This window comes from Cygnus atratus, chromosome 5 (genome assembly GCF_013377495.2).
Source record: "Cygnus atratus isolate AKBS03 ecotype Queensland, Australia chromosome 5, CAtr_DNAZoo_HiC_assembly, whole genome shotgun sequence".
Classification (NCBI taxonomy): Eukaryota; Metazoa; Chordata; class Aves; order Anseriformes; family Anatidae; genus Cygnus; species Cygnus atratus.
The window spans coordinates 2,319,288-2,332,436 of NC_066366.1; the positions used below are offsets into that span (position 1 = coordinate 2,319,288).

At 38.7% G+C, this 13,149-nt stretch overlaps 1 protein-coding gene across 1 annotated transcript in view; it reads left to right on the forward strand.

Annotated features, from left to right (window-relative positions):
* SCUBE2 (signal peptide, CUB domain and EGF like domain containing 2) overlaps window positions 1-13,149 on the forward strand; it is a 43,350-nt gene that overhangs the window by 17,871 nt on the left and 12,330 nt on the right. Inside the window, 9 exon segments of the mRNA XM_050710806.1 lie at window positions 13-129; window positions 1,140-1,262; window positions 2,701-2,817; window positions 5,410-5,532; window positions 6,013-6,129; window positions 6,796-6,882; window positions 7,573-7,677; window positions 8,928-9,083; window positions 9,443-9,646. Coding sequence (XP_050566763.1) covers window positions 13-129; window positions 1,140-1,262; window positions 2,701-2,817; window positions 5,410-5,532; window positions 6,013-6,129; window positions 6,796-6,882; window positions 7,573-7,677; window positions 8,928-9,083; window positions 9,443-9,646 — 1,149 coding nt within the window.

Genomic DNA, 13,149 nt, shown 5'->3' on the forward strand with positions numbered 1-13,149 from the left:
ATTGTTGGCTAGAAACATGTGCAGTTAATAATGGTGGCTGTGATCGTACATGTAAGGATACATCTACTGGAGTTCACTGCAGCTGTCCTGTTGGATTCATGCTCCAGTTTGATGGGAAGACATGTAAAGGTGAGTTTTGTACTCATGGACACGTGTGTTCCAGCACCGTGCTGTAAGGTACTTATCTCCTAATGAAAATAACACAGTGTTCAGAGGAAAGCTGGTATGAGTAATGTCATCTGAGGAGCCGTGCAGCCAGGGGACATGCATGGCTTCCTTGTAAGAATGTTCTGGTGTATCATATCCAGAAATCTCTGCTGCTCTGCCCTCCCTCCTCACCATTTTCCATTCCATCACCAAGATGGCCTCATTTTTGAGGGTTGAGAAGAGGCAATAGAAGTAGGTCTGTGGTATAGTAGAGTTCAGTACTGGGAAATGTAGGCTTGTCGGTTCTTAAAAGCATGCAGTCCCGTATTCGACTATATTATCCCCAGTCAACTGGGTGCTATAGATATTTGTAAGTAAATATCAGAATGTAATTCAGAGAAGGCTGAGTAGAATTATTTACGCTGGTCCAAGCACCTCTAAGGGTAATTAGAGTACTGGCAAGGAGAAAAGGGATGTTTAGGTAATATATTAGAACATATTTTCCTACAATTAAATATTCAGACTGTTCTGCTAGGCAAAAATGATGGAATCCCCATGCCTGAGTCAATTAATATTAGATAACTCATTTTAATGTTGGAATGAAAAGGACAGGATAGCTCAGGAAGTCTATTCTGTCTGAGATTTCTTCAGGGCTTCGGAAGAGGGAACTCAGAGAATTTTTAAAAAGCTAAAGCTTCTTAGAGAATGTTTAAGTCAAAATGTTTCCAAACAAAACTTAGGGAAAAGGTCTCGTGTGAATACATGTACTCAAATGTAGCTGAAAGCTAATTAGCACAATCATGGGGTAGAATGGGCCAGGTCATTCTTAAGTCTAGACCTGAACTTCCTCAAGATTTGTAGCAGACTTGTTACATTTTGTTTCTGGGATTCTCCAGCCAATTGGGGATGATTATTTTCTGTCTTTGTCAGTGAAAATGTGTTGAATATATTCTGTTTACTTACTGAAGTTTTTTTAATTATTATTTTTACAGATATTGACGAATGTCAATCTAATAATGGAGGCTGCGATCATTTCTGTAAAAACACTGTTGGCAGTTTTGATTGCAGCTGCAGAAAAGGATTTAAATTATTAACAGATGAGAAGTCTTGTCAAGGTATGTGCACTGGAGAGGCAATAAAAGTAGAACAAATCAGCATGGCTTGGACGTCTACTACAATGATGAAGTGATAATGGACTCCAGAATTTCCATGCCTTGTGTTTTTGTGTGTGTTTTTTTATTATTATTTCTGAAGCAGCTGTTAAGTTAATACAGTTGTCTTGATACTATTGTAGGAGGTATGTTTAGTGTCATAGTGAGATATTATCTGGAAGCAGTGCAGATAGCATCATATTAAAAATCTCTTGATGAAGATAATGCTTTTTTTCCCCTTCCATTAATGAACTTAAAATAACTTACAGGGAGAAATGAAGCCAATATCTCTACATCCATCTTAATGACTATTTCACCATTGCAGCAAAATTATTTTTTGTTTAATGGGACGTAGCTAAATGCTATGGGTTCTTTATTTAAAGAAAAAAAGTAAGACAAGTCATCTGATCTGTGAAGTCAGAGGCTTGTAGACATAGACCAGAATAACTATTCTCTAGACCATTATAGAAACATTTGATTTTTATGAAGACATAAATTTCTACTGTGAGATTTACAGAACATATTTGCTTTATTGTATAATAGTGTGTACATTCAGATTGAGCAACCTTGTTTAGGCTGGTTAAGTACATTAAAAAGTAATGATCAAAATGGTCTCTGTGGCTTTGGCAAAGCTACAGTATGAAACAACGTAAAGTGGATCAGTGAGCTGGGCAAATGAATAATTCTGTTTCTAATTCTGTTTCCTAGACAACTATTTGACTTTTAGTGATTAATTTCAGAAAACTGAACCGACCAACAGAAAAGAAATTTCACCTGCATTTTTGGCATGTTCTTGTCCTTTTTAGGTTAGATATAGGACATACCAAACTTAGTATAAAACTAAAGGATTTTCAAGATTTTTTTAAATGGAATTCGTTATGAGTTTATTTTAAAGATTTACAGATTTTTGTCTCTGTCACTCCTGTTACTTTCCCTAGATTGTTTCAAAAGTGGTACCTTGAAGTGCACCCAAGACCTTAATGAAAAAAAGTATGATGTTATGTGTCAATTATGTTGATGGGAACTTTTTTATATCTGGGAACATTCCTATATAGCGTGCTGAATGTATTGTCACAGAAGTTTTAGGTGCTTTTAATGATAAGCCAACTTTTCTTAAAGAAATAAGAGTTTCTGCCAGCATTTTTTTTCCTTCAAAGCAGAGAAGTAATGTCTTTTAAACATAATTGTTAAAACGTAGCAACAGTTTTCATATTTGCCAAGAGAAAGCTTGTTTGGCAAACTAATTGGTCTCTTACAAGTTGTCATTTCTTATGTTGCATTATTTGCTTCAAAAGAATTTACTTAGTTTACTTAAATCTGCACATCTCTCTGTCCAACTTTATCTCATAAGTGCTCCCTTTTCAGGCTGAAAGATACTAATGCATCCCTTTAAAACTTGCAGACGTTGATGAATGCTCTTTTGAACGGACATGCGACCACACATGCATCAATCATCCAGGCACTTTCGAGTGTACTTGTAACAAAGGATATGCTCTCTATGGCTTCACACACTGTGGAGGTGAGTTATAAAACAATACTGCAGGCCACACTGGTAGAGTGCTATTGCCACAGGTCTAGTTAGTGTCTGTGTAGGACATGCGCCTATGTATATGCATAAGGTGTTTACAGTAAATTTAACTCTTCACTGTAATAAGGAGACACAGCAAAAGTGAAAACTAACCTAGCTCACTTCTGTCTTTGCTCAAAATATTTTCCCTTTCCAGCCAGCATTCAGAAAGCACCTGTGACTATTAGAACAAACAGATGCATTTTGCACCTAGATGTGAAAGCCATGATTTGACCTATTTTTCATGTGCAAGTCTCATTGATTTCAGTGAATAGTGAGTTGAATAGGACTTTAAGAATAAGATGCTCTGGATGATTTTGAAAATTACAATTTTGCAGGTTATCCTTGTGCATATTGCAGATTGTTATATGATATAGATTGGAGCTTTATCTGATGCAGTACCATTAGTTTACATTGGCCAAGAATGATATTCCTAAATGTTTTACTACTTCACTAAACAAAAAGCTCAAGAAAAGAGAGGAAGATATTGACAGAAGCTTAGTGTGTGTCAAGTGTTAATATTTCTGTAACAAATTCCCAGAATTACCACAAGGAAGCAGGAATAACTGGACATTAAATAGAAATAAATCTATTTTATATAAGCTCTATGCAAGACCTTGCTGATTGCATATGCTTATTTAATTCTAAGACCTATTTATTTCTTAAGCAAAATGAGCGCACTTGAATTTGCAGATAACAATTCAGAGGTCTCTGCATGCCTGATCTGTTCTGATGTCTGCCTCTAGAAAGCCTGAGGAGAAGATTAAAGGGCTACATCATCACTGTGTTTGGTACTACTAAACAGGGAAACGTATCTGAGTGAATAGAGAGTAACAGTGTTCATGTGTTCCACTTGCCAAAGGAAGTCTTTTCTCATAAATTCCTGAATTTCTTTTGGTCACCAATGAGGGAACAGAACTGCAATTTATCCTTGGCCAGCAAGGGTGCTAATTTTCTCCTCGTACCATATAACTGTTCAGATGCTAATCCTTGTACCACAGTAACTCCTTCATTTGCTGACAATTGTCACAGCTGATAGGTGTACTGAATGTACACCTTCTGAGCTATATGGAAGAAGCCACTAAGTACTGGAGATAATAGGATGCCATTGCCTGCATAATCCTACCAAAAAGTCAGTTAAAATTAAAGATTCGAGCTGATTTTGTAGTATCTTAGGCAGTAGTACCAATTTTAAGGTGCTCCCTTCTTTTTTCATCATTCTTCTGTTGCTCATTCCTACTCCTGCTATCTCAGTTCTGCTAGTAGCTTGTTTTTTCCCCTGAAACCATCTCAATTTTGTCGTCTATTTCACAACATTTTCTCCAAATGATTATCTATGTCAAGGGGAAAACAAGTGGTAGGAGAAAGCACTGAAAAGTACTCCAATTACCTCTGAGAAAAGCGTACATAAAATTGGATACCATCAGTTGCACAAACTTTCTGGGACTCGCTAAGTCTCATAAAGGATTCCTTGGTGGTAGCTTTGTAGGTTTATGTGTAATTGTCATAAAGCTGATGGAGACAAGCAGCTATCAGGGTGGATCTGAGAAGCAGAGACATCGAACTTTGCATTTCCCTTTGCTGACATTCATGAGATTCCTGTCACCCTATTTCCCCAGCATGTCGAGGTCCCTCTGAATAGTGGCGCAAACATCTGGTGTATCAGCCACTCCTCCCAGTTTTGTATCAGCTGCAAACTTGCTGAGGGTGAACTGTTGTTCCGTCATCCAGGTTTAATGAAGAGGATAAATAGCCTTGGCCCCAGTATTGACCCCTGTGGTACACCATTGGTGAATGGCCTGCAGTTGGACTTTGTGTTACTTTTTACAACACTTTCAGCCCAGAAATTCAGCCAAAGATCCAAAAGTTTTCTTGGAAGTAGTAAGGGAGGGAACTGCCATTTATTGCTGTTCAGCAGAGCTCAGGATGGCACAATGCAAAGTGTATTCTGCATCAGCAAGCAAGAGCGCACCAAAGGCAGTATGTTGTGTTGTTGGTAGTTTCTCCACCTCTTGGCAATTACTGGGCTGGGCAAGGCCCATGAAACTGGCTAATTGACTAACTGGGATTGTGGTCATTCAGTGGTGTTATTTGCACACTTGGAATCAAATATTGTTCTATGATAGACGTATCTATCTGCGCACTTCGGAGGGTTGGTCACTGTGAATCTTGTCCACATCATCTGTCTTTATTCCAAAATGGAAATATTAGTTAACTAGATGCAGTGCAATGCAGGCTTGATTTCGTGGTCTTTTTGTTAACTTGTTAACATATTGCTGAGGCTGGAGATTTTTTTTTCTAATACGTCATTCAAGGACATACCTAACATCTCCTTTCCCATAACATTTGATTGATTTTGACATTCATTAAAGGATTTCCATGAAAACAAAACTATTTCAAGGTGGTTTCCAGATGGCATTCCAAAGACCTTTTCTAGACCCTACTAAGAGGTATTTTTGTACAAACTTATCTAGTTGTTTTAGTCAGAATGCAGAACTTTGGTAAAAGCTGCTTTTTAAAACTATTTTTACCTTTCCTCTATAGACATTAATGAATGTAGCATCAACAATGGTGGTTGCCAACAGCTGTGTGTGAACACACTGGGAGACTATGAATGCCTGTGTCACTCTAACTACAAATTACACTGGAATAAAAAGGATTGTGTTGGTAAGGTGCCTAGCAGATACATTACTACTCCTGAAGTGTTTGAAGGTCACATGGTTGTAGTCAAATCTAAAACCTTGATCTGTCCAGTTAAGTGGTATGAGTCAATGTTCTCTGTATTCTGCTTTACTTTTTAATCAGACATGATGGTACTGAAGTTTAAACTGGTAAAAACGAACCAAAAAAACAAACAAAACAAAAACAAAAACAACAACAAAAAAAACAGGAGATACTTTGAGGGAATTTGATGTTCTTTCCTCTGCTTTTATCTATGTCCTTTTGTTTCCCTGCATGACAGTTTGCTGATGATCATGGTGGGATCCTCCGGGGGGTTGATTTTGTTTTCTTCTTCTGTCTAAAGAGCATATTAATTGCATGGGTGCTCTCTGGTACCATCTACATAAGAAGCTGCATGACATTTTCTTAGTATTGCATATGTAGATGTTTTACTTCTCCCATGAGTATTTGTTTTATCCTATTTAGAAATAAAGGGGCCTTTGCCTGCTAATGTGTCACCCAAGGTATTGCTGCACTGTATTAAGAGTGATGGGAGTGATAGATGCCTCTTAAGCTGCACTTCGGATGTTCAGGTAGTTTCTGGTAAGTCCAAAAGAAACCACAGCCTACAACCAAACCAAAACAAACAACAACATCCCAAACCCAACAACAAACCACAAAAACATAACAAAACCTGCGAGCATTTGATTCCAAGAGTAGCAAAGCTTGTAACTCTCATGGAAGCCCCAAGAAGTAGACAATCAACAGGGACCATTCCTTTTTCACTATAGATAAAGGACCATATCCCTGTCAGTGTTCCAGGAAGCCCCCCTTTTCATATCCTTTATAGACACTCTACCCTCAGATTCCCTTTTCATGACAACTGTCTTTTTGAAGCTGGAGAGGACAGGGCAGAATTCTCTGTGCTCCTTGGGCCATTCCTTAATTGGCCCTGAGAGCTGCTGCTGAGTGGCACGAAGGCATTCCAGCCCTGCATGGGGTCTGAGCTTTTGCCTGCACAGCCCTTCCACCCCTCAGGACACAGCATGCAGATTCATCTGGTGCTTGTTAGACAGATGATTCTTTTCTTCCTGAACCCTTTAGATTGCTTAGGAAAAGACAAACTCGAATGTGGAGTACTTTATGAATAACATAATTAAAAAAGGTGAAGATGATGCAGATCAACAAATGAATGTCTTTTAAACTACGGGGGTCTTCAGTCTGTGCACAAAGCCTATGTCTTTACTGTCTGTATGGTCTGTCTGTTAGGAACACAAGATGCTTACACCCTCACCTGTGGCAGCTCATCTCAGCTTAAGAAAAAGCAACAAAATACAAATGCATCCACTTGGCTGGGTAATTAGATTTACTGTTGCGTGATTTGACTGATTTCTTTCATTGGATAACTGAAATAAGGGTGTTCTGTTGGCTTTCCTCCTATTTTTCCTCTCCATTTTACTCCCTCTGTTTTTCCTTCCTCTTCTTCATGATTACAGCAGAAAATTCCCCTTGTACTGCTTCATCAGCATCACCCAGACTAAAACTTAAGAATAATGGAAGAGAAAAGGATCAGTACTGAGATGAACAGCGAGACTAGGAGTGTCATGCCTCATTTTAGACATCCAAATTGGGCAGTGTTGGCAACTTACAGGTTCTATGTTGAGTTGTTGGTCAATGGAGTTTAGAAAGCATTTGAAGCTAAAGAGATAAAAGGTACTATTTTATATAAACGTAAGCCACTTTTCTGAATCTTCTTGATGTGAAGTGTCTCTTTTGATTTCAGCCAACATTTATTTGATTTTACACAGAAGGACATCTGGATTTGATCTCTGTCCATATTTGAAATCTATCACACTTTGTTCTCATTCCAATTGTGAACTAGCTTCACAGCAGCAGGAAGCTGGCATCTCTTCAGGTCTTCTGTGATGACCACTTTTCACTTTATATATACACTTTTTTTTGGTAACATCATCGTGATGTCATATTAGGGTAATCCAATTTTTCTACTCCTTTTTTAACATAACATTTCATTGTTTCTTCCTGAAGATATTTCAGCCATCAAGATAAGTGTAACCTTTAAATTAAATGAAGTAAATTGTAGTTTGAAAAAGACTGAGATGTTTCAAGAAGGTCTGGAACAGATGATACCAGGTATGAATATAAAAATGCAGGTAAGCAGGTTAGAGCCATAGCTCAGGGGTTATAAAGTGCTTTCCTGATATGAAGTGTACCATAAATAAAGCTTAGAGAGCTGCAGACTTTTCTTCTCCGTATTAGCGTCACGAATCATACTCCTTCCCAGCCATGGTTTTTGTAGTACTTGCTTCAGGTGACAGGACTTCCCTGTGACAACCTCAGAGTTTTCTATGAAGGTCCTTCTCCTTTTTATTTTTATTTTTTTGTATGACTGCCAGTAAATTCTTAGTAAAATCAAACATACTTTGTTCTTTTCAATTCTTTCTCTCTCTCTGTCTTTCTCTCTATCCCTTCTTTCTCTTCATTCATTTCTTCCCTGCTGCTTACTGTCTGATGCCTCGGTGAAGAAGCTCTGGGCCTCTTATGATGACTCTGTTGCTGAAGGGTTATTCCTCTTTTCTGTTCTCTTCCTCTTATACTTCAGCAGCCCCAGATGGTGAGGTCAGCTCTTCCGTCTGTTCCAAGACAAAGTATAGTCTGAGAATTTACTAAGTCAGCAGAAAATGAGGAATATACTTGGAAAAAAAAAAAGTTACTAAATAATACTATGAATCAGCATGTCAGTTTGTTTGTCCTTAGAAGAGTAACAGTGATAAACTACGCTAGATACTCTGAAGAGTATATGATCCAGAACCAGAGCTTATTCTGGATCTTTGTTGTGTTTTTGTTTGTTTCTTTGTTTTCCAAATAAATATTGTTTCCTCATTGAAACCCTGAAAATGGTCTCCAAATGTCCTTTAGATGCAGCCATGACTTAATTTAAACACCCTTATAAGCTAACATGTTTTTAACATGGTTTGTATGAATGCAGAATTTTTTCCCTCAGGTGGTCTGTCTGGTGCAGGCAGCATCGTGGTTTTAAGATGCTTTGCATAGTGCGGAAGCCATTCAGTGGCAGCTAGCAAAATCCAGGGAAAGCAGGCTGAGCACTGCAGCCAAGCTCTAATCCTAGCAGCAAATCATGCTTCTGACCCACTGCAGCTGTAGAGTTTTCACCTGAAAGTACGTCCATAGGTGCACTGGAATCACGATTCTATGCGAGGGTACACCAGCTGAGAAACTGGACAAACTATTTGTTTACTGGCAAGTGGAGTGAATCACTTGCTCCCCTTGAAGTTTTTGTGACAAAATGTGCACTGAATACTAGTGAATATCTAATAACCTAGCTGGCCAAGCTTTTGCTTCCTTTAATTTTGTTCATACAGAGAGACATAATTCACTAACGGAGAGATTCCACTATGTAAACCTAACATGCAGCTCCAGCAAGAAAGTTCATGGAGCCGTCAGTAGACTGCCAGCGACTAAAGAGATTTTTATCACTGTGGACTTTGAACTTGAAACAAACCAAAAGGAGGTGACAGGTTGGTTGGAAAAATAATCCAAGGTGCGATTTGAAGCTTCTTACAGTTTGCTCTTTTCTGTTTTTTTTCACTTCTTCATTTATGCAAAATTATAATAAAAAGTATCTCCTGTTTTGAAAGTTAATTTTTCTGCCTCAAAAAGAGTTGAGAGATGGGAAAAGTTTCTAAGATTAAAGAGCTGTCCATGGATTAAAGTCTCCTGGTCTGATTAATTTTCTTGAAGCCTGATGGTGTTGTCCTTAAGGATTTCAGACTTGTTCAAAAAAGTTACTTTCTCAGTGATTGGCACTGATATTTTGCATTGGGTAGACTTTTGTGCATGGTCACTAATAGCAGATTTCACCCTTGGTACTTTTCAGATACATGTGATGTGCGCTGTGCACGAAAGAAGACTGAAAAGAGATTTCGTAAAACCATTCGAACTTTACGGAAGACAGTCAACAGGGACCAATTCCGTGTTCGTGTCTCTGGCATGGACCACGAAGTGGCCAGAAAATCTCTCAAGCTGTCAGAGCCACAGCAGTCATGTGGTGTAGGACAGATGCATGTGGGTAACAGATGTGGTAAGTAAATGTAAATTAGGAACAAACCATCACATGTGTTGGTTTTGCTCAGGTCTGGTGGGCAGGGAGGGGATCATGGGAAGCTTCTCCAGGAGAAAGCAGGGCTGTGTGTGATGTAATTGAGTTAACTGTGCTACTGTTATGTGCCTCTCTCTATGTATTGTTGGCAATTGCTGTGTTATAGAGTAGAATAAGGGCTCAGTAAGCACTTTGATATGGATGACACGAAGTCTACAGTAAACACAAAGGCAGAAAACTTGGGGTGTTAGCATCAGACATCACTGCCTTGAGATCACCAGTGTTATTTATAGAACACCACATTTAATATCTAGTCTAACACTGTGCTTCTGAACTTGTGAATGTTTCTTATCTTGCTTGTTCCAAATAAAAAGCTGAGCAGAATTTGATACGGCCACAATTCTCTTTACTGATTGAGCTCTGAGTCTTCATGATAAAGTTCTAACTTCATGGAGAAAAGGGATTTTCTAGGCCAGTACAGAGAAAAATCTTAATTATTGTGGTACTAAAGGGCACCACCATAGTGCAGCCCACAATAAATGCTTCTAAATCACAAAAGTTAAGGAGAAGGGTCAGATGTTATCTTAACGGGGACCTAACAACCGTGACAGCTAATTCAGGCTGCACAGGGTATGTAGCATGTAAGTGTTTTTGTGAATCGGCAAGCCTTTAAAATGCTTGTCAGGTTGAATTAGTATGTCTTCCAGCAGCAACCCATTCAGATTTAGAATAGATTTTCAAATTTTGTTTTGCTAACTCTAGAAACTTGGATTCATAGAACAGAAAAATGAATTAGTGTTTAAAACATCTGTGCGAGCAAGCAGGCATAAGGAATTACTCAGGAATTCTGTCAGAAAAAGCTGTAAGTTTTGATTTTTTTTTTGTAGCATAATAAGTCTTGCAAAACTTCAGAGACTTCATCAAGCTGTGTTTACACTGATATTTTCAGACTGTTGTATCTGCTGCTGGAGGAATCGTCTGAAAAATGTTCTCTCAGTCCATTGTACAGAGCACAATATGCTTTCAAGCCCATTTGTAATTTTGTCTGAAAGAACAGCAATGAGTAAGCTAAAAAAATAGTACAGGTAAAGGAGAAATTTTTCTCTGGGTCCATTTGCTTTCATCATCAACTGATGTGAGTGGCAATTAGGAAAAGGACCAAGAAGAAAATGACAAAAAATATTTTTAGGTAGCCACAGAGCAAATTTATTTTCTTATTACAAATGAACAGCTTACGTGTCATTTTTGTCTAGTTCAGAGAGAAAGAGAGCTTTTGGAGAATGCCTGGAAAACTTTAAGGTCAGCACAAATAGCCTGTCTATGGCAGAAGTGATCAGAGACACTGAGCATATGAAGAGAACTGTTTTGAAGAGGAACTTGTAAAAGTCCAGATTCTTCTTTTGCTGAGATTGGTGTCACAGTTGACTCTAAACATCTTAACAAGTACTGGTGGGAGCAGTGGATCTAGTAAGCTATGATAGCCAGTGGGTATCATGCCTTGTGGTTCAATTTGTTTATGGCTGAAAAGGCGTAATTGCCAAATGAAGCTTAATTTTTTTAGCTGAAGTATTAAGACTATATCCTAGTGCAGGTTTGCTCTGATCAAACAGGATGGAACTTCCACCACACCTTTTACTTGCATGGATGCTAACATCTTTCTTCTCCACTTTAATGTTCCTCACTTGTTTGCATTAAACTTACAGAAACTTAACACCTTTAAAACTTCTCTACATCCTTTGTCAAATTGCTGGAATCTGGACAGAAAGTTCACTGGTTGCTGAGGGCACATAAAAGTACACATAGAAGCGGCACTATTACATACGCCTCATTTCCTTAGAAAAACTGATTGTCCTAGTGTGTATGGTAAAGGCAGCACTGGGTGGCTGCTGCTGCTGCTCTGACTGCTAGTCAGAAGGAGCTAAGAAATAGACTGGGGAGATGAGAACGGAGTGGGAACAGTGTGGAAGAAGAGCAAGAAGCTAGCTTAGGGATGTGTGTGGAAGAACAGGATTTTTTCGTTTTGTTTTGATCTGATTGTTTTGCAGAGCTGCTGAAAACTTCTGGACAGGTGTGGCCTTGTTTATCTAGACGTGCTAATGATTCTGGTGAGAAAGTGACTCCATAGCAAGATATTCCAGGTCAGCAGATGGACTCAGTGCAGCTGGTGGATGTGGTCTCAGGACAGGCAGAGAACTTTGGCAAAAGGATTTTGCTCAGTCTGACCAGAGGAGCAGAAAACAGTGAGGGGGAAAAAGTAAGTCGAAGAACTTACAAATCTTCTGTGATGCAGATAGTAAGTGAAGTGCAGGTTTTAGTTCACTTTTTTCAAGTATGTTTTTTAAAGCAAAATACTTGGAATTTTGCTAGGTTAGGTATAGTTTTATTGATTCAGAGAGTCTTGGACAGGCCCTCTTTCTGTGGTGGACTTCTACAGCACTGTACTGTCTGAAATGTTAGTTGTATTTTAGCAGTGTGAAAGGAGAAGTCTTGCATGTGCTCTGACAGCTTTTATCATAAGCAACTGGCCTGAAATTGAAGCAGGAAGCTAAACTGCATTTGGTTTGCACTTTTGGTGAAGTAGTACTTTTCCTTATTTCCCCACTTTAACTCCTAGTGCCTACAGTGGGACACACTGCTGAATAAAAGATCTAGAGAGGCACCAGGAACAGATTAGGCATGATTTCCAAGGCAGTTCATCATCCTTCATAGGCTGAATGGTTGCATGTGTGTCTGCTGTTCTTTAAGCATTTGTTGATAATAAAAGGGAATTCACAGTGGATTCCAAGCAGTGGTGTATTTTATTTCAAGTTTGCTGTTTAACGTAAAGTTGTGTATGAATTTTTCTGATGCCTTTGAGGTCCAAATGTTGTATTTGTCTACCTTGTGATGTGTGAGCTCTGTGCCAGTGAGTAATTATATTTAGTATTGGCTCACGTTGTTTCATTGTCTGAAGTCCTGAGAATGACTTCCATGGAGCAGCCTGCAGTAGGTCTCTATTAATGTATATCACAGGAAATGCATGTAGCAAAATGGAAACTTCATCAACCTTTCCAGAGAATTCTGGATTCTTATAGCAGGGGTATGATCTTTCCACACTGAAGTAAATCTTACCTTAAAAAATATGCATATTTTGAATGATGATGCTTCAAGGTTGGACCATCTGAGGATGCTGGAAAAGCTACATGCTACTTTGAGCGGGGAAGATTTATCTTGGGGAGAATGCAATTTCTTTCATTGATCTTGTCTACAGGTATTCATTCTCCAGTATGAGCTAGACTTTGGACAGGTATAACAGCCGAAGACCAACTGTTTAAATACTGACAACTCCTTTTCAAAATCTGCTTTACTACTAACATACGTGTTGAAAGAGAAGAAATAGATATCTACGGGGGCCCTTTGCCCACAGGCATTTTCCACGAAGGGAGAAGCAACAAGCAAGTTATCTGTGCTTTCCATCACTTAAAACGCTGTCATATGTTGATCAT